The 23,269-nt window shown below is 42.5% G+C and overlaps 2 protein-coding genes and 1 pseudogene across 4 annotated transcripts in view; 2 read left to right on the top strand and 1 right to left on the bottom strand.

The window, feature by feature from the left end:
• Window positions 1-23,269, bottom strand: part of LOC306640671 (coiled-coil domain-containing protein 43-like) — a 436,234-nt pseudogene that overhangs the window by 313,841 nt on the left and 99,124 nt on the right. The gene's annotated exons all lie outside the window — the stretch shown is intronic.
• Window positions 1,268-9,390, top strand: KCTD14 (potassium channel tetramerization domain containing 14). The gene is made up of 2 exons (XM_079105782.1): window positions 1,268-1,377; window positions 8,421-9,390. Exons 1-2 carry the CDS (start codon window positions 1,288-1,290, stop codon window positions 9,090-9,092), a joined length of 762 nt encoding a protein of 253 aa, XP_078961908.1. The 5' UTR covers window positions 1,268-1,287; the 3' UTR covers window positions 9,093-9,390.
• The window catches only part of INTS4 (integrator complex subunit 4), a 101,991-nt gene continuing 93,628 nt past the window's right edge, over window positions 14,907-23,269 (top strand). For both annotated transcript variants that reach the window (XM_079105092.1, XM_079105093.1), the window contains exons 1-3: window positions 14,907-15,061; window positions 19,155-19,349; window positions 21,785-21,902. In XM_079105092.1, coding sequence (XP_078961218.1) covers window positions 15,008-15,061; window positions 19,155-19,349; window positions 21,785-21,902 — 367 coding nt within the window. In that variant the 5' untranslated portion in view covers window positions 14,907-15,007. The remainder of the gene's footprint in view (window positions 15,062-19,154; window positions 19,350-21,784; window positions 21,903-23,269) is intronic.

Below are 23,269 nucleotides of genomic sequence, written 5' to 3'. Positions count from 1 at the left end.
CTTAATTTTTCTTTTTCAGTATTCCATCAGGATACTATATTATAGCTAGTCTTCTGTCTCTTTAAGTCACTCTTGGCTATGAGGGTTTCTCAGATTTTCCTCCCTGTTTTTTGATGTCCTTGATAGTTTTGAGGAGTACTGGTCAGCTATATTTTAGAATGTCTTTCTATTGGAATTTGTCTGACATTGTATTTTTCCCCCAATATCAAGGAATGAACCCAGGGGTGCTTTACCACTGAGCTACATCCCCAGATTCCAGCCCTTTTCATTTTCTTATATTGAGACAGGGTCTCATTAAATTGCACAGGCTGGCCTTGAACTTGAGAAACTCCTGCCTCAGCCTCCTAAGTAACTAGGATTCTAGGCATGCGCCATAAATACCTGACCTGATACTGGAATTTTTCTGATGGTTTTCTTACTATTAGACTGGGCTCATGGATTTTCCTTTCCTTCCCTCACCTTCCTCTCCTTCCCTCTTCTTTCCTCTCCTTTCCTCTTTCTCTTCTCTTTAGAAAGGGGCTTTCTATGTTGCTCAGACCAGACAGGTATGCATGCCCGACTTGGAGGAAGACCATTTTTTAAAAAATGTTTTAAAACATTTTTTTAGCTGTCAATGAATCTTTTATTTTATTTATTTATATGTGGTGTTGATTATTGAACCCAGGGCCTCACATGCCAGGCAAGCACTCTACCACTGAGCCACAACTCCAGTCCAAGAAGACCATTTTCATCACACATCAAGTGTACATACCATGATCAAGATGAGTAACTGTTGATGTTGACCTTGATAACCTGGCTGAAGTAGAGTATTTGTCAGTTTCACAATGGCAAATTTACCTCTTTTTTTACCCTTTCCATACTGTACTCTTCAATAACTCGATATGCACAGCCCACACACGAGAGGGGAGTTATGCTCCCCCCTGCTACAGGTTATGTTTTAACAATGAAAATAACAGGAACCTAGATCTTTTCATCATTGGTCAAGCTTTACAATCCTAGCAGCTACCTTGAGGTGGGAAAATAGTCCACACCGGCCACCCTACATCCTGCAGTCTCGCTTTTCTCATCTGTAAAATGGGAATTGCTGCTCTTTCACTAGTTCTCATTATAGGGAATGGAAAGTCCTTGGTTGTCAGCATCAATTCCCTCTGCATTCCCCATTTGATTGAGAAATTCCGGCCCGGGAAGGGGTGGTGCCTAGCTTAGGGTCTCACCGCGGCCTCGCCCAACCCAGGCCCGCCCAGACTCAAGTAGCTGGGTGCATTTCCGCCCGCCAGAGTTATTTGCATGCTGCTGGGGTTCTTAGTGCTAACTGTCTACGGAGCCCTTATGAGTTTGACCTCGACGCCCCAGAATACGCGGCCCAGCCCGCCGACAGTGAGTGCGTGGCTGCGCTGGGCGGACGGGTGGGCTGCTGCCTGCTATCTATCTTCCCGCGCCTCTCCCCCCGGCTCTCCCGCCGCCGGGTTTTCCTTCCCGGGGATTTTTTTTTTTTCCCCTACCCATTCCTCCCCTTGTCTGCGTCTCCAGTTTCTGGTGCGTTGTATCTCCCTCTGTCTCCGGCTGGGCGCTCTCCTTTGTCCTTGGTGGCTGTCCCTCCTGCTTTGCTCGCTCTGCTTTCGCGCCTTGGTCCCTATTCGGTTCTGTGCAGATTCTCCTCATGGCGCTTTCCCCCCCACCGCTTTCCTTTCCTTCCCTCCTTTTCTTTCTCTTTCTCTGCTGGGGATCGAACCCAGGGCCTTACAAGTGCTGGGCAATCACTCTACCACTGAGCTTTCAGCCCCAGCCCTTTTTATTCTATTTCGAGACAAGGTCTCGCTTCAGTTGCTGAGGCTGGCCTGGAACTTGCCATCCTGCTCAGCCCCTGGAGTCGCTGGGATTACAGGTGTGCACCACCGCATCTGCTTCGCTGCCCTTTTTCTTGCCTGGCCACCTTTGTCTCCTCCCTCTCCACTTGACTTTTGTGTCCTTTGTTTTAGTTCCACTCTGTGTGGCGTGGCGAGGCATGGCGTGCGTCCTCTCCTCCCGCCGCCCGCCCACCTCAATGCCCTGGCTTGGCATAGTACCCTCTCTCTGTTTCTCCCTTTCCCCTGCCCCAGATGGGACAGTCTATTCAACCAGCCCAACAGAGATTCATTCCTTTCCCATGCCATCTCCAGCCTGCTTTGTCTGCCCTCCGCCTGGGTCTTGAGTACCCCTGCTTGCTTATTTGCTCCTAGGGCTTGGGCTAGGGGAGTTTGGAAAGAATAAAAAAAAAAAAAAAAAAAACCCTGGTGCACTACAGAAGCAGAGAATTCTCTCCTGGCCTAAGTGCCATCCTGAATACTGAAGGAAGGGAAAGGGATTGATTCATCATCAGGGGAGTATGGCTCTTCCAGTAGAGTGATGACAGTGTTGTTGGTATTAGCCGTTGACAAAGCCACTAGCTCAATATCAGTGTACTAGGTGTTGTGTACTCAGGGTGCTCAGTGCTCCTTGACCTAGGTACTCAATAAATAACAATGAATTCCTGGGCAAAGGCGGGGTAACTTAGGGAGCCAGCACTGAGAATGATGCCAGGTGGGGTAAAATTGGCCTTTATCAGAATACCAGGTGTTGTGAATCAATCCAACAGACATTTATTGAATGTCCCTGGTGTGCTGAGCCCTGTAGCGTGAACACGTGACATACTGATGAATTAGGAGTCTTTCCATTGGAACCTCACAGTGTAATGGGGGATCCAGACGAATAAACAGAGAATTACAAGAAGGGAACTTCTTCATTGTAATAACAATGGAAGTACTCAGCCCTGTGGGATCCTGAGACAACCCTATGAGAAGGATTCCTGCGGCAACTAACTTGAAAGATGGAAGAATCAGTGGAGGCAGGGGAAGCAGCAAGTGATTGAAGTCCTGGAGGAGAGCAAGCAGGTGGCTTTATTCCTGGATTACTAAAGGCTAAGCAGTAGTCATGTTGCAAAGAGCCTTTTAAGCCTTGTTATGGAGTCAAGAGTTTATCTGGAAGGGAATGAAAAGTCACTCAAGTGTCTTTTGTTTTTTTGAGGTGGAGGTGGGTACTGGGAATTGAACATTTACCACTAAGCTATTGCCCTAATCCTTTATATTTTTAATTTTGAGATGTTTTCTTGTTAAGTTGCTGAGGGTCTCGCTAAATTGCCGAAGCTGTCTTTGAACTTGTAGTCCTGCTGCTTCAGCCTCCAGAGTTGCTGGGATTACAGGTCTGTGTGTGTCATCACCTGTAAGAGTCACACAAGTGTTTAAAGCAGGGAGTGTCTAGGTGAGGTGGCGCATGCCTGTAATCCCTGTGGCTCCCAGAGGCTTGGGAGGCTGAGGCAGGAGGATCACAAGTTCAAAGCCAACCTTGGCAACTTAGCAAGACCCCCATCTCAAAAAAAAAAAAAAAAAAAAAAAAAAAAAAATTTAAAAGGGGGCCTGGGATGTGGCTCAGTGGTTAAGCAACCCTGGGTTCAATCCCTGGTATCAAAAAAATTTAAACAGCAGGGAAGGACAGCATCAGTTTTGCACTTCAGAAAAGGAACTCTGATTTCAGAATGAAGAACGGATCTGGGGGAGGTCCAGGGGACTGTGGAGTTTACCAGGCAAATAGAATTGCTAGGATTTGGTGATTGAATAGGTGTGAAGGGGGAGTTGGAGCAGAATGCAAGATTACATAGGACTCAAATAACTGAGATAGGGAAGTGGGAAAGGTCAGGGTTGTGGGTTGGTGTGAGATCTCGAAGGACTTGAGGGACATCTTAGGGAGATGTCCCTTCTTTCACTCAGCTGAGAGTGATCTAAGGAAATGTGAATGTTTGAGGGAATAGGTGAGATGGTAGGGACCTTGTAGATTTCACTAGGTAAGGACTGGGTCTGATCCTGTATCCTCATGGCCAGCACCAGCTTGGAACCTAGTAGGGACTCCAAAAGACCATGTCTTTCCCAGACCACAGGGCCTGAACCAGGCTTTCCCATCCACTCAGGAATGCTTTGGCAGGGGGATTGGTTGCCCCCATCCAATGAGGAAGGGCAGGTCGTTCCAAAAGAGTGATAGAAAAGAAGTCTTACTGCACTAGCTACTCAGTAGACTGAGGCAGGAGGATCCTAAGTTCAATGCCAGCCTGGACAATTCAGTGAGAACCTGTCTTAAAATAAAAACTAAAAAGATCTGGGTAGAGTCCAGTGGTAGAGCACCCTGGGTTCAATCCCCTGCACAAGGGGAAAAAGAAGTAATAGTAGCAACAGTTAGAAATTAGCTTCAGAAAGGACATTTGAAGTGATTGGACTTATATTAGACTTTGAGAGCTGGAGGAATTTAGAATTCTCTGTCCATTTTGCCATCTAGTTTCATAGATGACTAAATTTAAATTCAGAAAAGGAATATGAACTGCCCTGGACATAAAGCTAATTATTGGCAGCAGTAGGGCTGGATGTTGGGGGTGGGGCAGGGCATCATTCTGTACTGGAGTTAGACTAGGGGGTGAGATAGGGGTTTGATCCCAGCTCCACTTTGTCATTTCCTAGTTATGTGACTCATCTCTCTGAGTTTTTCTTGCCTGTGATATGGGGATCTTTAAGAAGACATGTGAGTCAGGTGTGATGGCACAGACCTGTAATCTCAGTGACTCAGGAGGCTGAGGCAGGAGGATTGCAAGCAACTCAGGTAGATTCTCGGCAACTTAGTGAGACTCTGTCCCCAAAGGAAAAAATATAGCTCCAGTAGTAAAGCGCCCAGGATTCAATCCCCAGCAAACACACACACACACAAAGAAAGAAAAGACCTGCAAGTTTTCAGTGACACAGGAGTAATGAGAACACATTGGTTCATTCAAGGGTTAAAGTCTGCAAATTCACATTTAACTGTCTGCTTTGCAAAAGTGACCTCAGGGTTAACCAAACAGCCCTACCAAGACCCTTGAAATTTATGGGAGAAAGGAGTAGTCATAGAGTCTGGGCTTATTTCTCTCAGCTGTACTGACAACTGCTGACAGGATGCATCCTCTCCTCTGCCTTTTCCCATCTAGCCAGCACAACTGTCCCCCAAGTAGAAACTGTTGCCATGGCAACTCAGTGCTTTCCAGCAGTGTGATTGTGTTTGGCTCTCTTAATTCCAGCATAGAACTATAATCTTAGAGGTAGAGTCCACAGGCCAGTTGAGAACAAGATAACACCTAAATCAGACTGAAGGACAATCCTGAGCTCTTTCTCTATCCCTGACCCTGCAATGACTTGTGAAGTCTCCAGGTCAGGAATCCAGCCTTCCCTTTAACATTGTACAGATTTTTTTTTTTTTCTTCCCACAGCAGTAGCCATCATATCCCCTAGGAAATTAGAACCTTCAACACACAACCACAAAAAGTTGACATCTCCTACCTTTGAGTCTTCTTCTCAGCACCTACATGGTTAAGCCATCTGTTTCTCTCTCTCCACTGGGAGCTGTTTGAGGGCAGGGGCTGTGTCTGCCTAGCACAAAGCTTACATGCAATAATAGGTCTTCCATATGTTTTGTTGAATGAATGAATCAGTAAGGGGATGAAGAATGGAGAAGAATGGAGGTGATTTAATGAAATGACTGAGAACTTAAGTTTTGGAGTATAGTGGACCTGAGTTTAAATCATCACTTAGCTAGTTGATGTTAAACATCTTATTTTACGTCCTTCAGCTTTAGTTTCTTCATTTGTAAAAAGGGATTTAATACATTCCAAAAGTAGCATGGTGATGATTGAATTAGATAATGCATTTAAAACACTGTACAAGTTGGGCATGGTGGCACACTCCTGTAATCCCAGTGACTCAGGAGGCTGAGGCAGAAATATCACAAGTTTGAGGCTAGCCTCAGCAACTTAGTGAGACCCTAAGAAACTTAGTGAGACCTTGTCTTGAAATAAAGAATAAAAAGGGCTGGGGACATGGTTTAGCAGTTAAGTGCCCAAAACCCCTCAAACAACAACAAACAACAAAACAAAATAAAAACAATAGAACTGCAGAGTTACTAGGCTGCGAGGGCTGGGACTGTGTCCTGCTTGTTTATCACTTGATCCCAGGTACCTGGCACAAAGTACAAAATAAATGCATATATATTTTCTTGAATGAATGAGTGAATTTTAAATAACAAAATTGTTTAGGAAGCTAGTTTGTAAAACTAACAACTGGCATGTCACTTCATGTGTACTAATCATTATATGATATTCTGTTTGTAGTGCTAGGGATCAAACCCTGGGCCTTGAGCACGTTGGGTGTGTTGGTAGCACCAAATTTTCCTCAAATGCTACACAACTCCCAGTCTGTTTTCATGTCTCTCTCCCTTCTGACCTGTGGGAATCTCTAAGCAGTCACCGCATCAGACTCAACCTACATCCTTCATGCTCAGCCCAGGGTCTGGCACAGAGAGGAGGGTTTTTAAAAAAACACTTATTTATTTATTTATTTATATGCGGTGCTGAGGATCGAACCCATGGCCTCACACATGCCAGGCAAGTGCTGTACCACTGAGCCACAACCCCAGCCCCAAGAGGAGGTTTTAAAAAATTCTATTGAACAGCTTAACTTAATTTACCTTTGCACATGTGCAGTTTATGAAACAGTTTTACATCCACTGTATCTAGTGTTGACCAGTCCTATTATTATTTAAGCCCATGGGCTCATATTTTGAAAAAATATCCATGAGACAAATTCCTGTTTTTTTTTTTTTTTTTCTTTCTAGTATTAGAGATCAAACCCTGGGCCTTGCACACACTAGGCGTGCTATACCATCAAGTTACATCTCCAGCCCACAAATTCCATTTTTAAAATTAATCAAGGGTATGTCAACTGCTAATCAGAACTTCTGATAATGAAATAATTTTTGTCCTTTCAGAGTGGTGGCATTTGCCTATAATTCCAGTGATTTAGGAGGCCGAAGCAGGAGGATCACAAGTGCAAGGGCAGCCTGGGCAACTTAACAAGACCTTGTTTCAAAATAAAAAATAAAAAGGGCTAGGATGTAGCTCAGTGGTAAAGTGCTCCTGGGTTCAGTCCCTAGTACTACACATATACATACACACACAGAATTTTTGTCTTCAACTCCTAGCACTGGATGTGAGTATATAGTAAGGACCTGAGAAAACTTCCTGAATAAATACTAGTTCTTTAAACCTTTCTGAAATGTAGATCACCGCCTACCCCCACCTTTTCTTTCTTTTTTTTCAGCACTGTGATTGAACCCAGGTGCACTCTACCACTGAGCTACAAGCACCAGTCCTTTTTATTTTTATATTGATATAGGATCTCACAAAGTTGCTTGGGTTGGCTTCAAATTTGTGATTCTTCTACCTTAGCCTCTTGAGTATTTGGAATAACAAGAGTGCATCACCATATCCAGCCCTTTATTTTCTTTAATTTAAATTGTTTCATAGCTGGGAAGATAGCTCAGTTGGTAGAGTGCTTGCCTTACAAGCACAAGGCCCTGGATCCAACTCCCAGCACCGCAAAAAAAAAAAAAAAAAAATTGCTTTATAGATCTGAGTACCCAGGTTGGAAACTCCTAACTTAAGAGCTGCATATTCTCGAAGCTAGGAATGTAGCTCAGTGGTAAAGTGCTTGCCTAGCATGCACGGCAGGCACTGGGTTCAAACTCAGTATCAAAAAAAATTGCATATTCTTATCTTACAGATGAAAAACTGAGACCCCGGGAGGAGAAAAGGCTTGCCCAAGGCCACATACTTTGGAAATATTATCACTGGGACTTCCACAGCAGTTTTCAGTACCATCTCTGTGATCTAAAGAAGTTAAAATGCTTGAAACTGGATGAGGGAACATGTGCCTATAATCCCAGCAACTCCAAGGCTGAAGCAGGAGGATCCAAGTTTTAGGCCAACCTCAGCAACTTACCAAGGCCCCGAGCATAACTTAGTGAGATGCTGTCTCAAGTAAAAAATAAAAAGGGCTGGGGATGTAGCTCGGGTAAAGTGCCCCTGGGTTCAATCCCCATTACCTAAATAAAATTTAAAAATATAGGTGTGGTGGCACATACCTGTAATCCCAAAAACTTGGGAGGCCGAAACAGGAGGATTGCAAGTTCAAAGCCATCCTCAGCAAAAGCAAGGTGCTAAGCAACTCAGTGAGACCCTGTCTATAAATAAAACACAAATTAGGTCTGGGGATGTGGCTCAGTGGTTGAGTGCCCCTGAGTTCAATCCCTGGTACAAAAAAAATATATTTGTATGTGTGTAAAATGCTTGAATAGGTGTTCTTGTATCTGAAGTCTTTTTCCTCCTTAAAATGTCCACCTTCTGGAGCTACACAGCAAAATCCCCTTCAGTATGGTGGAACTTCGAATAGCTGCAGCCAAAGTTTGAGGCTTGCTCAAGTTCTGTACGGGGTTATTCAAGTCATGAACTTTCTGGAGATGGTGCTGTTGGTTCACTCTGCCGCTTTTGCCCCCAGGTATCCACTGTTGTACAGTTGAACATCGGGGGCCAGATCTACACCACCACCTTGGGCACCCTGAGAAAACTCCCAGGCTCGAAGCTGTCAGAAATGTTCTCTAGCTCATCCAAGGCCTGCACTGATGCAGAGGGCCGCTTCTTCATCGATCGCCCTGGCACCTATTTTGGGCCCATTCTGGACTACCTACGCAGTGGGCAGATGCCTACACAGAACATCCCTGAGGTGTACCGCGAGGCTCAATTCTACGAAATCCAGCCTTTGGTTAAGCTCTTGGAGGACATGCCCCAGATTTTTGGTGAGCAGGTAGCACGGAAGCAGTTCTTACTGCGAGTGCCTGGCTACAGTGAGAATCTAGAGCTCCTGTTGCGCCTGGCAAGGGCAGAGGCTGTGGCACTACGCTATTCCAGCGTGGTGGTGTGTGTGGTGCGCACTGAGGAGGAAGCTGCCAGGTGTGCCCAGCCACTCTGTTCTCTGGAGGCCAGAAAGATGCCAGTTGTCAAGTTTGGGCCCTGGAAGGTAGGCCCAGAAATCAAGGACCTTCTGTACTGTGTGGAGATGGATATTAAGGCGCAGGGCTACCAGGTGTCCTGTGGGAGATACTACCTGGATCATGCATTCCGGGCCAAGGTCACTGATTGCTTCCATATATTCACCTTCACCTGGTGGTGATCCCCAGGGGCTGGGACTGTGTTATAGGCTCTGGTGGGGCTCATGAAATTAAAAAATTGTCATCAAAAGCCATCTTCCTTTTACTTAATATACAAACATCAAACAACTTCCAAGTTTGGCTTAGAGCCTTGTCCCCAAATATTTATATACACGCCCTTCCTCAAACTTTCCACTCATTGTACCTGACCCCTGTGCATTTGCCTAGAAAGTTGCAGCTGCTCCCTCTTCAAAGCCTCACATGCCTGCCAGATCCTTGATGTACAATAACAAGACTAAGATAAATAAAAATGTTTCAACAATTCTTTGCCAGGAGATGCAGGATAACAAAAGGAAAAGACATGATACCATGAATCTTGATAGTCTGACCTAAAGATGATATCTATTCAGCCTCAGGTAGTGGTCCAGTCCATCCTTACCTGGAATGTATCTTCCTGAGGAAAATCTGAAGTTAGTACCTATAATAGATGCTTCCTAGATTGCCTTCACCAGTAGCTGTGTCTGTGGAAACCCCATACCTGTCCCCTTCTCTAGAATAGTGGTTTTCAAAGTATGACATCTGCATTCTCTGGGAACCTGTTAGAAATATACATTCTCAGGTTCCACTTCATCCTTCTGAGTTAGAATCTCTGAGAGCTGACCCAGCAGTTTAGTTTACCAGGCCCTCTGGGTGATTCTGTTTGTGTGTGGGTGTGTGTATGTGTGTGTGTATGTGGTGCTAGGGATTGAGTCCAGGACCTTGGGCATGCTAGGCAAGTGCTCTACCACTGAGCTACATCCCCAGCTCCCTCTGAGTGGTTCTAATGCACTCTTAATTCTGAGACATGCTCTGGTAAAGAAGCTGGATGCTGTGGTGCACATCTATGATCCCAGCTATTCAGGAGGCTGAGGCAGGTGGAATGAAGTCTGAGGCCAGCCTGGTACCTTAGTCAGACTCTGTCTCAGAATAAAGAAAGAAAGGACTGGGGAGGTAGCTTGGTAAAGCAACACTGGGTTCAATTCCCGGTACCACAAGAGAAAGAAAAGAATTGCCACCTTTCAGACGAAGTATAAAAGACTGACTCCTGACTCACATAAGGAAAAAAGTTTTCTCCAGTACTGGGGATTGAACCTGGGGCACTCAACCACTGAGTTACATCAGCCCTTCTTATCTTGAGATAGGGCCTTGCTAAGTTGCTGAGGCTGACCTCAAATTTGTGATCCTCTTGCCTCATTCTTCCAAATCACTGGAATTACAGGCCTGTGCTACCATGCTGGGCTTCAAGGAGTTTCTCTTACAGTTTCTTGTGGGATCAGTCTGAAATCAGTCTTACCTAGGAGCACATTCTTGTTTAGCTTCTCTGTACTACTCCTACTCCCTTTTAAGAGCACCACTTCTTCAATAAGCCACTTGTATAAGAGATTATGTTCTCATTCTGCTTCTCAGCCTAAGACAGTACTAAATTTTAAGGAAGGTAAATTTGGACATTTATCCTTCAAGTTCATTCTGAAACAGATGGTCCCCTTTTGCCTTGTAACTTGGCAAACACTTCAGGACTGAAGGGTTTCCTGGGGCACAGGACTCCATAACCCAAACTCAGAAGGTCCCAAGCAAGCTGAGATGCAGCAGTTCTTCACCCTACTGCATCCCCAGCTTGCCTTTGATTTGTTTCTTTTTTCTTTGGAATGGTTCTTCTGTAGGGACAGGTCCGGGAGTTCACTCAAGAGAGACTATAAGTGCCCACAGACATCTGGCTTTGCCTCCTTATGGGAAAACAAATGTCTATATCACAAAAATATTTTAACTCTTCCCTTCATGACACCTTTCCCTGTTAAGTGTCTCTGTCGTATATTTCAAACAAAATCCAAAAGCTTCTCTCAGGTTTGGAACCTGACTTCCTGGGTATACTCTTTCTTTTATTTCAGTGCTAGGGATTGAACCCAGGGCCTTGTGCTTATAAGGCAAGCACTCTACCAACTGAGTTATGTCCCCAGCCCCTTTGGGTACACTTAAATCTTGCAAATTCTTCAAAAGGCTGAGCATTTCTCTCTAATGTTTACAACCTACAAAGGCGATTCAGTCTATTCTTTCGGGAATTCCAGGTTCGGGGTTGTTGGACTGCTTGTGCACTTAAATTTTCTTTTTGTTTTGTGGGACTGGGGATTGGACACAGGGCCTCCCATATGCTAGGCAAGAGCTCTATCACTGATCTACATGTCATCCCTCCATTCTGTTCTCTTCTGTTCCATTCTGTTCTATGACAGAACTAAGTTTCCCAGGCTGGCTTCAATGAACTTACAATCTTCCTGCCTTAGCCTCCTGAGTACCTGGGATTATGGGAGTGTCCACATTGTGTGCCTACTTTTTCTTTTTGGTTGTTGGTGTTCTTGTATTTGATACAGAATCTATGTTGCCCAGGCTTACCTAAAACTCCTGGGTTCAAGTGATCTTCCTGCCTGGGCTTACCTAGTGGCTGGGACTGTAGGCATGCACCACGGTGCTTGATTCCAAGTATTTTTTAATATATTATTCTTGAGAAAAAAGTCCAGTGTCTGCAGTATGAGAACCCTTTTCTGGCTCATCCTATTGCTTGAATCTCTCTGTCTCAAATGATAATACAAATCTCTTCCAACTTTGGTAAGACCTCACAACCCATTTTCCTTGAAAAGTTTACCAATTCGTTAATGATTGCTCAGGATGTATAAAGCTATATGTAGAGCAGCAGTTCTCAACTTGGTTTGTACGTTAGGATCACCTGGGAGAGTTAAAACACTCCAATGTTCAGATCACGCCCAGGGAACCCTAGAAATAAATCAGACTCTCTAGAGACAGGGCCTAGGCAAGAATGCATTTTAAAGTTCCTTTGGATGGTTCCATTGTATAGTTCAGATTGAAAATTATTGTAGAGTTTCATTAACTTTAGGCCAATGACAATTCATTGACCTACCCCACACTGGGGCATCAATCTTCTTTAAAGACATGGCCCTGTCCTAATCACCAACTGTTCTAGCAGTAGAAGGTGCAAATCAGGGTATAGGCCTAACCCAAAATAAAAAATAAAAAGTGTTGGGGATGTGGCTCAATGGTAGTGCCCCTGGGTCCAATCCTCATTACTACAAAGAAAATTATATGGTCAGAAGATGAAAACTTGAAATTAAATTTGAAACATAACTGCCATTACAATCCAAAGGAAAAACAATGTTTATAAACTTTAGACACCCTAGTTTGTAGTACTGCTCACATTTTCAGGTTTACATTGTTCTTCTAGGATACCCCCTCGCCACTTTTAAAACATTATTTATTTTCCCCATCCTTCTCTACCCTTTCCTGCTGTGCTTAGTGTTCTGAAAGTGATCCTTAGGTACTAAAAACCCCGGCCCATTCTTAGTTGGTCAGAGACTTAGCAAGTTCTAGAGTGGAAGATTGGTAAGAAGTCAGATCTGAGAACTAGATATGGGATGTGATATGGGATGTGGAAAATAATATTCCTACAAGACAGCCCCCAGGAAAAAACAAAGATGGTGTGGCTCAGGAGGAGGGAGAAGAAATTAGCCTAACATTAAACCTCTCCCAGTAAATCCTTTCCCAGTAACAATGGGCCCCAAGGGAAAAAGCAAACTTTCATCCCTTCCTGGGTTCATCCCCAGCATCTCCACCAAAAGCAAACATTCATCCCTTCCTAACCACAATAGGTCCTGAAGGGAGGAGGTGGATACTGAAATGCTGGGCCCTGGACTTTTACCCTTTCCCACCGCAGATGAGTCCTGGAAGAAGAAAAGCAAATAATGAAGCTTTAGGTAAAAATGGTTCCCAGAGGAAGGAAGATAAGCAGTGAACACTGAGTTCTGAGCTTTTCCCAGTGACAATGAGTTTCAAATTTTTTACAACTGCCTTCCTGAGTTAAAATTTTAATCTGTACAACTAGGTTTCTGACTGTTAGAACAGCACGCCTACAGTCTCCAATGATTAATTCACCCTCACTGTAAACTGCAAAATTCATACTTCTTCTGGAACTCAGGGGCCATTTCCATACCCAGAAAATGAGCCCTCCTGTGCCTGACTGGTTGACTTTGCCAACGGAATAAAGAAAAGCTTGCTGATCCGTTTGAGATCTGCTTCCATCCCAGTTATCTGTATTTTCATTATGGTGCCGAAACCTGTTGGTTATTTTTGCTTACAGGGTGTGGGCATGTATTTATATTTATGATGCTGGATTGAACCCCTGACTTCACACATGCTAGGCAGGTGCTCTACCACTGAGCTACACCTCTAGTCCCTTTTTCATTTTATTTTTGAGACATATTTTTACTAAGTTGCCCAGGCTGGCCTTGATTTTGCAATTGTCCTGCCTCCTCCAGTAGCTGGTATTACAGGTCAAGGGTATCACCAAAATTGGTGTAAAATAATCTCTTCTGAAGGGCTTTCCTGACACACCCACGTCTGAACCACATTCTTTTATCCAACACACTTAGGTTATCCTGATTCAGTTTTGTTGTTCTTCAAATTAGATCGCAGGACTCTGAGGGTAAAGACATCTTTTATGCATTTAGAATCTTCTGTATCTACCCAGCCTCCCACTTTTATCAAAGTAAACCACATTAACGGTTTGTGTGTGTGTGTGTGTGTGTGTGTGTGTGTGTGTGTGTGTGTTTTAATACCCGGGTTTGAACTCAAGGGTGCTTAACTACTGAGGCACATACCCATTCCCTTTTTGTTTTTTATTTTGAGACAGGGCTTCAAAATTTAAATTGTTTAAAGACAGGTGGGCAGAGCCCCGTCAGGTCACTGGTGCTCCTTGTGTTTCTAAAGAAGAGGCTGATTCCAAATCATTCTGTGTTCTGCTTCCTAGTCTTTATTTGCCGTACTGGGGATTGAACTCGTGATCCTCCTGTCTCAGCCTCCCGAGCTGCTGGAATTACAGGCATGCCACCACGCCCAGCTCAGTTTAGGCATTCATAGTTGAGGCCACTTGTTCAAATGCTAGTGCCTCAGTCTGAAGCTTTGTTGCTTGATCCTGTACCCCAGATCTCAGGGGAGATATTGATTCCTTAAAAGATGGGTAACTTTAATATACAGAGTTGAAACAAAATAACATTAAGGGCAACTTCTTTAACTTTTTCTGCATCCTTTATTTTCTCATACAGAGAGTAAAGGCTGAATGAAGGTCTACCCATTCCCCTGGCCTGGGGGACGCCAGGAAAACTGAAAATGGAGACTCCCCCTTGCCAAGGCCTGTCTAGCACAGGCTGGTTGGAATTGCATATGTACATGACCTGACTAGTTTCTATAAATTTTAACAGTTTTTGTGGGATGGGGTAGACTCAATCTAACTGTTTCTTCCCAGACTGATCAAACTGCATAAAATTCATTTTTCTTTTTTCCATCATTTGCCTATTTCTTATGCTGTCGCGTGGTCAAATTCGGCCATTCTGGGAACCAGGGAAGACCCCGGGGTTAGGTTGGCGGTAAAAGAATGAGGGAGCAAAGACAAGGTACTACAGGGTAGTGTAGGCGTGGCGCACAGTCTGTACTGAAGCAACCCTTAGGGAAGCTTCAAGCAGCACACAGCGAGAACAGCAAAGGAATGGACCGTCAGCCCAGCCTCTTTTCATTACTCTGAGATTCAAGCCCTGAAGCCGCTCCAGGTTTTCTCTCTAGCTGAGGATCGCCCCGCCTCTGCCTTTTAACCTGTACCTCCCCTTTCTTTTCCTTCCTCCCGCCAGAGACTCCGCCTCCTCCAACAGCTTTCCTTTTCGTTCCTCCAGCTAAATTCGCTCGCCCAGCAGGGAAGCAGTCGAGCATCAAGAAGCGGCCTCTCTTTCCTGAAACCCCGCGGCCTTGTGGGATCGCGGCGGGTTACTTCCGGTAGACGGGTTTCCGCCCGCCTCTACCCAGCCTTCCTTGTTGTGTACGGAAGCCGAAAGGGCTGAGGGTAGCCATGGCGGCGCACCTTAAAAAGCGGGTGTATGAGGAGTTCACTAAAGTGGTTCAGGTAAGCTCCTGGCTGGGAAGGTCCCGGGACCGGTCTGGGGCGGGAAAGTTTATCTGGACCCCAGGGACTTTGCCGGAGCAGGCGCCACGTCCTGTATTGGGTTGCCGACACTCTGAGATAGGTTCTCTGAGACTCCCAAGTTAGTGGGGCGTTAGATTGTAGTCGCTATTAATATGTGTAGTCTGACGTTTACAAATTATTAGAGGAAACAAATAGAGCTTTATAATTTACACGACTTTTTATCCGTCGTCTCATTCTGTTCTCTCAAAAAAACATGGTAGGTCGATTTACGGTTACATCCTTGTTTTACAGATACAGACATGGAGGCTTCTGGCGTTATACTGGGTCTCAGCCAGTTAGTGGCAGAGCCCCTCCCATCTCTGATCCCCCAAACTTCCATAGACAAATTGGGCTATGTGCATTCATTGAGGGGTTAGAAGAGGTGTTTATGGAATTTCTCAAGGTCCAGTCAAAACATAGGGCCCTTGGGGTAGAGCTTTTCAGTGGTGGAACAACGCAACTGGAAAGGAGGGAAATATTTTCCTCTCTTGGAATTGTTTAAAGACAGGTGGGCAGAGCCCCGTCAGGTCACTGGTGCTCCTTGTGTTTCTAAAGAAGAGGCTGATTCCAAATCATTCTGTGTTCTGCTTCCTAGTCTTTATTTGCCGTACTGGGGATTGAACTCGTTTGCTCTAGCAATACTTTTTTCTTTTCTTATTTTATTTTATTTTTGGTACCAGGGATTGAACTCAAAGGTATTTAACCACTGTGCTACATCCCCCCGCCCTTTTTTGTATTTTATTTAGAGACAGGGTCTCACCGAGTTGCTTAGGGCCTCGCTAAATTCCTGACGCTGGCTTTGTACTCGCATCCCCCTGCCTCGGCCTCCGAGCCGCTGGGATTAAAGGCGCGCACCACCGTGCCCAGCCCAACAATAAACTCTTGTTGGAGGAACGAATGATTGAAAAGTTTTCCAGGCGCAGTGGCGCCCCTGTAATCCCAGAAACTCCGAAAGCAGGAGGATCTCAAATTCCAGACCAGCCTTGGCAATTTAGTGACATCCTGTCTCAAAATAAAAAAGATAAGGAATGTAGCCCAGTGGTAAAGCACCCCAGCATTCAATCCCTAGTACTTAAACAAAACACACACACAAACAATAAAAAATTTCAAACGAGTTTATAAATGAGTGATTACTTTGTGCCAGGCATGATGAAAAGTGTTGGGCTACAAAGTCTAATATATATCAGGGTTCTTGCCTTTTAGGAGCTCACAGGCTAATGGGAGAGCCAGAACAGTGTATCTATAATTATAATACAGATAATTGCATTGACAAATGAAGTCTTCAAGTCTTATATACTCTTTGGGACCTCCATTTTCTAAAACCAAATTCCCAAGCCCTTTGTGATCTCACAGTTTTATTTACAGCTTTATTGTCATTTCATTTCTTTTTTGTACTTTTTGGGCATATCTTTGCAGCATGGGCACATAGTCTGTAGAGAAGTTAGTTTGCTCCTTTTAGTTTTTCTTGTAATAACTTTGATTGGGATATGACCTTGATACTTCTTTTATTCCCACTCCCCTTCTGCACTGGGGGTTGAACCCAGGGTCACTCTACCCCTGGGCTGTATTGGTGTCCGGTTTAAAAAATTTAAATTTGAGACAGTCTCACTAAATTGCCCAGGCTGGCTTTAAACTTGTGATCCTCCTGCCTCAGTCTCCTGAGTAGCTTGGATTACAGGCATGTGCCACCAGGCCTGCAGTTCTGGTTTTCTCCCTGCCCCATTAAACTTGATGTACCCATCTCTTAATTCAGTAGCCATTAATAACCAACTTTGGCTGGGTGCAGTGGCGCATGCCTGTAATCCCAGTGGCTTGGGAGGCTAAAACAGGAGGATTGTGAGTTCAGAGCCAGCCTCAGCAAAAGCAAGGTGCTAAGCAACTCAGTGAGACCCTGTCTCTAAATAAAATACAAAATAGGGCAGGAGGATGTGGCTCAGTGGTCAAGTGCCCCTGCATTCAATCCCCAGTACCAAAAAAAAAAAAAAAAAACTCTGTTTCACCTGTACCTCATCTACTCTCACTACCCCACCTTTTTTCCAAGCAAATCCAAGCCATTATATCATTTCATGTGTAACTAATTTATTATGTATCTCTGAATGTTAAGGACTTATGGAAATCACCCAATACCATTTTTACATCTAAAGAAATTGAGGTTTTTTTTTCTTTTTTTTTTTTTTTTTTCTGGGGTTAGGAACCCAGGGGCTCCTAACCAGTGAATCACATCCTCAACCCTTTTTTATTTTATTTAGAGACAGGGTCTCACTAAATTGCTTAGGGCCTAGCTAAGTTGCTAAGGCTGCCTTTGATATCAGGAGCATCCCAAGATGCTGGGATTACAGGCATGCGCCACCATGTCCCGGTGAAATTGACATCTTAATTTTCATTAATTATCAGTGTACACATTTCCCTGATCTTATAATTTTTACAAGTTTGGATCAGGTTATAAAAGCCCATATATTGCAGTTGGTTGATATGGTTTTTAGTTTCTATTAATCTGTGGCTTCCATGTCCATCTCTAGTTTATTTTCATAATTTTGTTTCTGTTGTGTTTGAAGAAACTATTTCTTTGCCCTCTAACTTTCCTACATTTTGCTGATTTGTTATCTGTGGTGTTGTTTAACATGTTCCTCTGTTCTCTGTGTTTCTTTTAAATTTGATCTTGGAAGTTAGCTTGAAGTGAGATTTTTGTTTCTTCTTCTGCTGCTGCTGCTTCTGTTGTAAGACTATTTTGTATTTGTGTCTTTTTGTGTGTGATATTGTCAGCCATTAATGATCATTGCTTAGTAGATCCGTTTGTTCATTTATGGTTGCCAAAGTGATTATACAGTATTATATCAATCTTTGTTCATTTAGAGTAATTTTATATTAAAAAAAATGGAACTAACAAATTAGTTACCCTTGGTATAAATGTTACAGGAAAAGTGGCATGAAAGCTTTGCTTTCCAGTTATTTACCATTTCTGAAGATAATAAGTTGTTTCCCTAGGATATTCACAGTGATTTTCTTTTCTTTTTTTCATTTTTTTCTTTGTTGTACATGGACACAATACCTTTATTTATTTTTTTATGTGGTGCTATGGATCGAATCCAGTGCCTCACATGTGCTAGTCAAGTCTCTACCCCAGAGCCACAACTCCAGCCCTCTCATAGTGATTTTCTTCATATCAGGGTGAACTCATGAATTAAATACACTTGATGTGTTTGAATCCTATAGTTATTGTCTTTGTCAGTGGTCAGATTGTCCCATTCAGTTCTAGTTTTCTAAAAAGGGAAGCTGAGCCTGCAGAACCTTTGCAAAGTCTCATATTTTTTTTAGAATTGATATTCTTTTCTTCTTTCTTTGATACTTGATCTCATTGTGTTGCCCAGGATAGTCTCAAACTCCTGGGCTCAAACTATCCTCCTACCTCAGCCTTCCAAATGCTGGGACTACAGGTGTGTACCACCATAGCTGGCTCTTCATATGTCTTATCTAATAAAGAATGGGTTAGGAAAAAGAAGAATAGAGTAGATCATTTATGTTGCCTCTTAACCCTAAAGCTACCACAGTCCTCAAGAAATGGGTAGAACAGAATGTAAGCATACTAATTTATAGAGAAAGAAACTGAGAGAAATTCAGCAATTTGCCAATGTTGTAGAGGCCATGGAAAGCAAAATTATGACTTAGCTTTCTTTGTCATCATCCAATGCTCTTTTTCCAGTTTACATACTGTTTTTTTCTAAGCCTAAGTCTGTTAACTAAATATAGTATTTACTGCAAGGGAAAATTATTTCCATCAAATGAGGCAAAGTTCAATTAGCAGACTTCGTGTTTTCAATTAAGATTTTTTGTTTGTTTGTTTTGTTCTTGTTTGTTTTTTTTAAGTCGTAGATGAGCACAATACCTTTTTTTTTTTTTTTTTTTAATTTATTTTTATGTGGTGTTAAAGTTCAAACCCAATGCCTCACACATGCTAGGCAAGCACTCCACCACTGAGCTACAATCCCAGCCCTCAGTTAGGTTTTAATGTCTTCTGTTCTCTACTCTTTTACAGCAACAACAGGAGGAAATTGCTACTAAGAAACTTCGACTGACAAAACCAAGTAAATCTGCAGCACTCCATATAGATTTGTGTAAAGCTACTTCCCCAGCAGATGCTTTGCAGTACCTACTGCAGTTTGCCAGAAAGCCTGTTGAGGCAGAAAGTGTGGAGGGAGTGGTCAGAATTCTTTTGGAACATTATTACAAGGTAAGAAGATCTTGAGGACCTGATGGGATTATTTGTAAGAAAGGAATATCTGCAGAATGGGTTACTATAAATAAATAAATAAAGTAAATAAATAAGGTGTTCATTTGGCAAGCTTTTGGTAGGCACTGTGGGTACAAAGATAATAAAAGATGCAAATCATATCCTCAGAAGCTTGTAGTATACTAGATGGAGTCAGACATGCAATTGATAAGGTGTATCATATTGCTGAAAGTAATGTTTGCTTAGTGTATACAAAGGGCAGTGTGAAGAACAAAGGAAGAGTTAACATCAACCTTGACCCTTCTGTAACTTGATTCTTTCTGGAATGAAATGTTCTCTTCTGTTCCTGTTCTAATTTAAGGCCCTCATATCGAGTTGCAATGTATCTCTCTCTCTTTTATTTAGCAAAGTAGCCTTTATTCTTTATTTCTCTTTTTGTGTGGTGCTGGGATTAGAACCAAGGACCTTGCATGTGGTACATACAGCACATGCTCTATCACGGAGCTATATTCTCTGTTTTCCCACTGCTGCTCTTAAAATTTTGGGGGGCTACTGGAGGTTGAACCAGAGGTGCTTTACCACTAAGTTACATCCCTAGCCCTATTTTAGTTTTTATTCTAAGACAGGGTCTTGTTAAATTCCTGAGGCTAGCCTTAAACTTGAGATCCTCCTGCCTCACTCCTGAGTCTCTGGGATTATAGTTGTGCACCACCACACCCACATCTCCATATAGCTGGCAATACTTATTTTTTTGTTGTTTTGATGATAGCTGTCCTTTTGGGGTATTTTGTTGTTGGTTTGTATTTCCCTAATGATTAGTAATGTTGAACATCTTTTCATCCATGTTTTAGCTATTTACATATCTTCTTCTTCTTTTTTTTTTTTTTTAGCATATTAAACAGGTTTTTAAAAGTAATAATACAGACTTCTCCCTAGAGGGAGAAGAGGGCCATGGCTGATGTTCTAAAGTCCCCACATATCTTCTTTAGAGAGATGGCTAAGTGCTTTGCCCATTTTTGTATAAGGTTGTTTCTTCTTTTGAGTTTTAGAAGTTTAATATATCTTATTTGTTAATCTCCTCAAGAATGTAACCTCACAATTTATAGAACTGGAAGAAAGAATAAACCCAACATCAGCTGAAGGAGCAAAATAATTTAGGGTACTGCTCTCTGACTGCCTAATATGTGCTCATTTTTGTGCTTATCATTTTCCCCCCAGTCGTCCTCTGAGGTCGTTATTAGCCCCATTTCACAGGTAAGGTTCTGAGAGGTTAGTTATCTCTTTAAGACATTGAACAGTGAATTGGGTGTTACACCTAGGTCTGGCTGGTTTCAAAGCCCTTTCTGTTTCTGTTATAGTTCCCACAAAAACGATGTTCCTAAATTTGTGTACATGGTGAGTAGGATGCATGCCAGGATTTTAGTTCTTTTGGCTACATGTTTATTGTCCCTTCCCTCACTTTAGGTCTCTTTGTTGTACCTGGTTGTCTCCTGAAAAACTATAGGTGGGAGTTTAGGAGTTGGTCTTAAAGGCACTTCATCCTTTGAGCATACATTTAAATAATTTTTATCTTTGGTATAGAAATATTACCTAATCTTAGCACTGGCATTTTACATATTTTTTGAGCAGTTTTTTAGTGTTAGGTATTGTGCTATGTACTTGAGTATACCAAAACTAAAATAGCCAGTCTGCTTATCTCTTGGTCTCCCTTGTAGGTGGGGCCCAGACTGGTGACCTAAACTCAGCCCATTATACTTGCCTGCCCTAGTCTTCTAATCAGGATCTGGTGCTCTGAATGAAAAAGTAGATAGAAGCTGGGTATGGTGGCACACAGCTATAACCCAGTGACTCAGGAGACCGAGGCAGGGGGATTGTAAATTTGAAGCTAGCCTCAGCAGTTTAATGATATTTTGACTCAAAAAAAGAAAAAAAAAAAAAAAAAAGGTGGAGTGGTGGGCTAAGGGATGTAGCTCAGTGGTAAAGTGCCCCTGGATTAAGTCCCCAGTACTGAGAAGAAAAAAGAAAGAAAAATCATATAGAGTCTCCAGAGACTTCAGGAGCATTGGTACTTACAGCAGTGTTGGGTGCTCAGGCCTGACAGTGTTGGAGGTATAAGTGACTGTGACTTAAGTCTGACATGACTACACAGTGGAGTTAAGGTACAAACTGCACATTTTTGGTTAAAAGATAATGATATAAGGAAGGCATTAAATAGAAGTTCTCATTCACTTTGTAGTATTTGGGTATAACAAACTGAAAAAAAAAGATCAAAAAAACTTTCTCCTGAAATACATCAGGTTAATTTTTCAGAAATGAAGCCTTAAAGTACTTGGATCCCTGAATCTCTTTTGGCACGTTACTTTCCCATGTCTGTTCCTTTTTGTGGGTTATATAAGAGTAGAGCATCAAGATGACAGTTGCTTCTTTTGTTCCAGGAAAATGATCCATCTGTGAGACTGAAAATTGCATCATTGTTGGGTTTATTATCAAAGACTGCAGGATTTTCGCCAGATTGCATTATAGATGATGCCATTAACATACTACAGAATGAAAGTAAGTTGCAACTTAAAAACTGTGTAAGGAGCTTAGTGGTAGAGTATTGGCTTAGCATGTGCAACTGGGTTTGATAACCAGTATCACAAAACAGAACAAAACAAAACAAAAAACAAAAGCAACTGTGTAGCCAGAGCAGAAATCTTTAGTTCTTTCTTTTTTAATAGCAATTTTTAAAAATTTGTTCTAATTGGTTATATATGACAGTAGAATGCTTTTTGACACATTATACACAAATGGAGCATAACTCCTCATTCCTCTGGCTGTACATGGTGTGGAGTCACACCAGTAGTGTAATCATACATGTATATAGAGTAATAATGTCTGTCTCATTCTACCTTCCTTCCCATCCCCACCACCCCACTCCTCCCCTCACTTCCCTCTTTATAATCCAAAGTTCCTTCATTCTTCTTTTGATATGTTCTTCTTTTTCTAAGACTGAGATGTAATGTTAGGTCATTTATTTGGTGACTTTTAATCTTTTAACATATGAACTCAATGCAATGAACTTTCCTCTTAGCACTGCCTTCATAGTGTCTCAGAAATTTTGATATGTTGTATTGCTGTTCTTTACTTCTGAGTATTTTTTATTTCCTCCCTGATTTCTTTTGCTATCCATTCATCATTCAATAGCATGCTATTTAGTCTCCAGGTGTTGGAGTAGCTTCTATTTTTATTTTATCATTGATTTCTAGTTTTATTCTGTTATGGTCTGATAGAATACAGGGTAGTATTTCTGTTTTTTTGTGTTTGCTGAGATTTGCTTTCTGGCATAACATATGGTCACTTTTAGAGCAGGATCCATGCGCTGCTGAGAAGAAAGTATATTCACTCTATGATGGATGAAATACTTTATATATGTCCATTAAGTCTAAATCACTGATTATATATCTGACTAACTTTGGTTTGAAGTCCACTTTGTCTGATGTGAGGATGGAAATCCCTGGTTGTTTATGCAGTCCTTGTAAGTGATAGGTTTTTTCCCAACCTTACACCTTCAGTCTGTGGACTTCTTTTCCTAGCAGGTGAGTCTCTTGAAGACAACATATTCTTGGTTTTTTTTTTTTAATCCAGTCTGCTAGTCTATGTCTTTTGATTGATGAGTTTAGGTTGTTAACATTCAGAGTTATTAATTGAGATATGATTTGTATTCCTGGTCATTTTGGTTTATTTTTGGTTCTTTTTTTTTTTTTTTTTTTTCGGTGCTGGGGACTGAACCCAGGGCTTTGTGCTTGCAAGGCAAGCACTCTACAGACTGAGCTATCTCCCCAGCCCTGTTTTTGGTTTTTAACTTGACTTAGTTTCATCTTTGCTTGACCTTTCCTTTAGGATGGTTCCTTCCTTTACTGGTTTTTGTTGTTTTTTTC

This window comes from Sciurus vulgaris (assembly GCF_902686455.1).
Source record: "Sciurus vulgaris genome assembly, chromosome: 11".
Lineage (NCBI taxonomy): Eukaryota > Metazoa > Chordata > Mammalia > Rodentia > Sciuridae > Sciurus > Sciurus vulgaris.
This window is presented reverse-complemented; position numbering and strand designations above follow the sequence as displayed.

What these genes read in the sequence shown, in the direction of transcription:
- KCTD14 (XM_079105782.1), top strand. Translation starts at nt 1,288, where the DNA reads ATGCTGCTGGGGTTCTTAGTGCTAACTGTCTACGGAGCCCTTATGAGT. An exon ending in CGCGGCCCAGCCCGCCGACA is followed by an intron (nt 1,378 to 8,420) that starts GTGAGTGCGTGG and finishes TTTTGCCCCCAG; the next exon opens with GTATCCACTGTTGTACAGTT.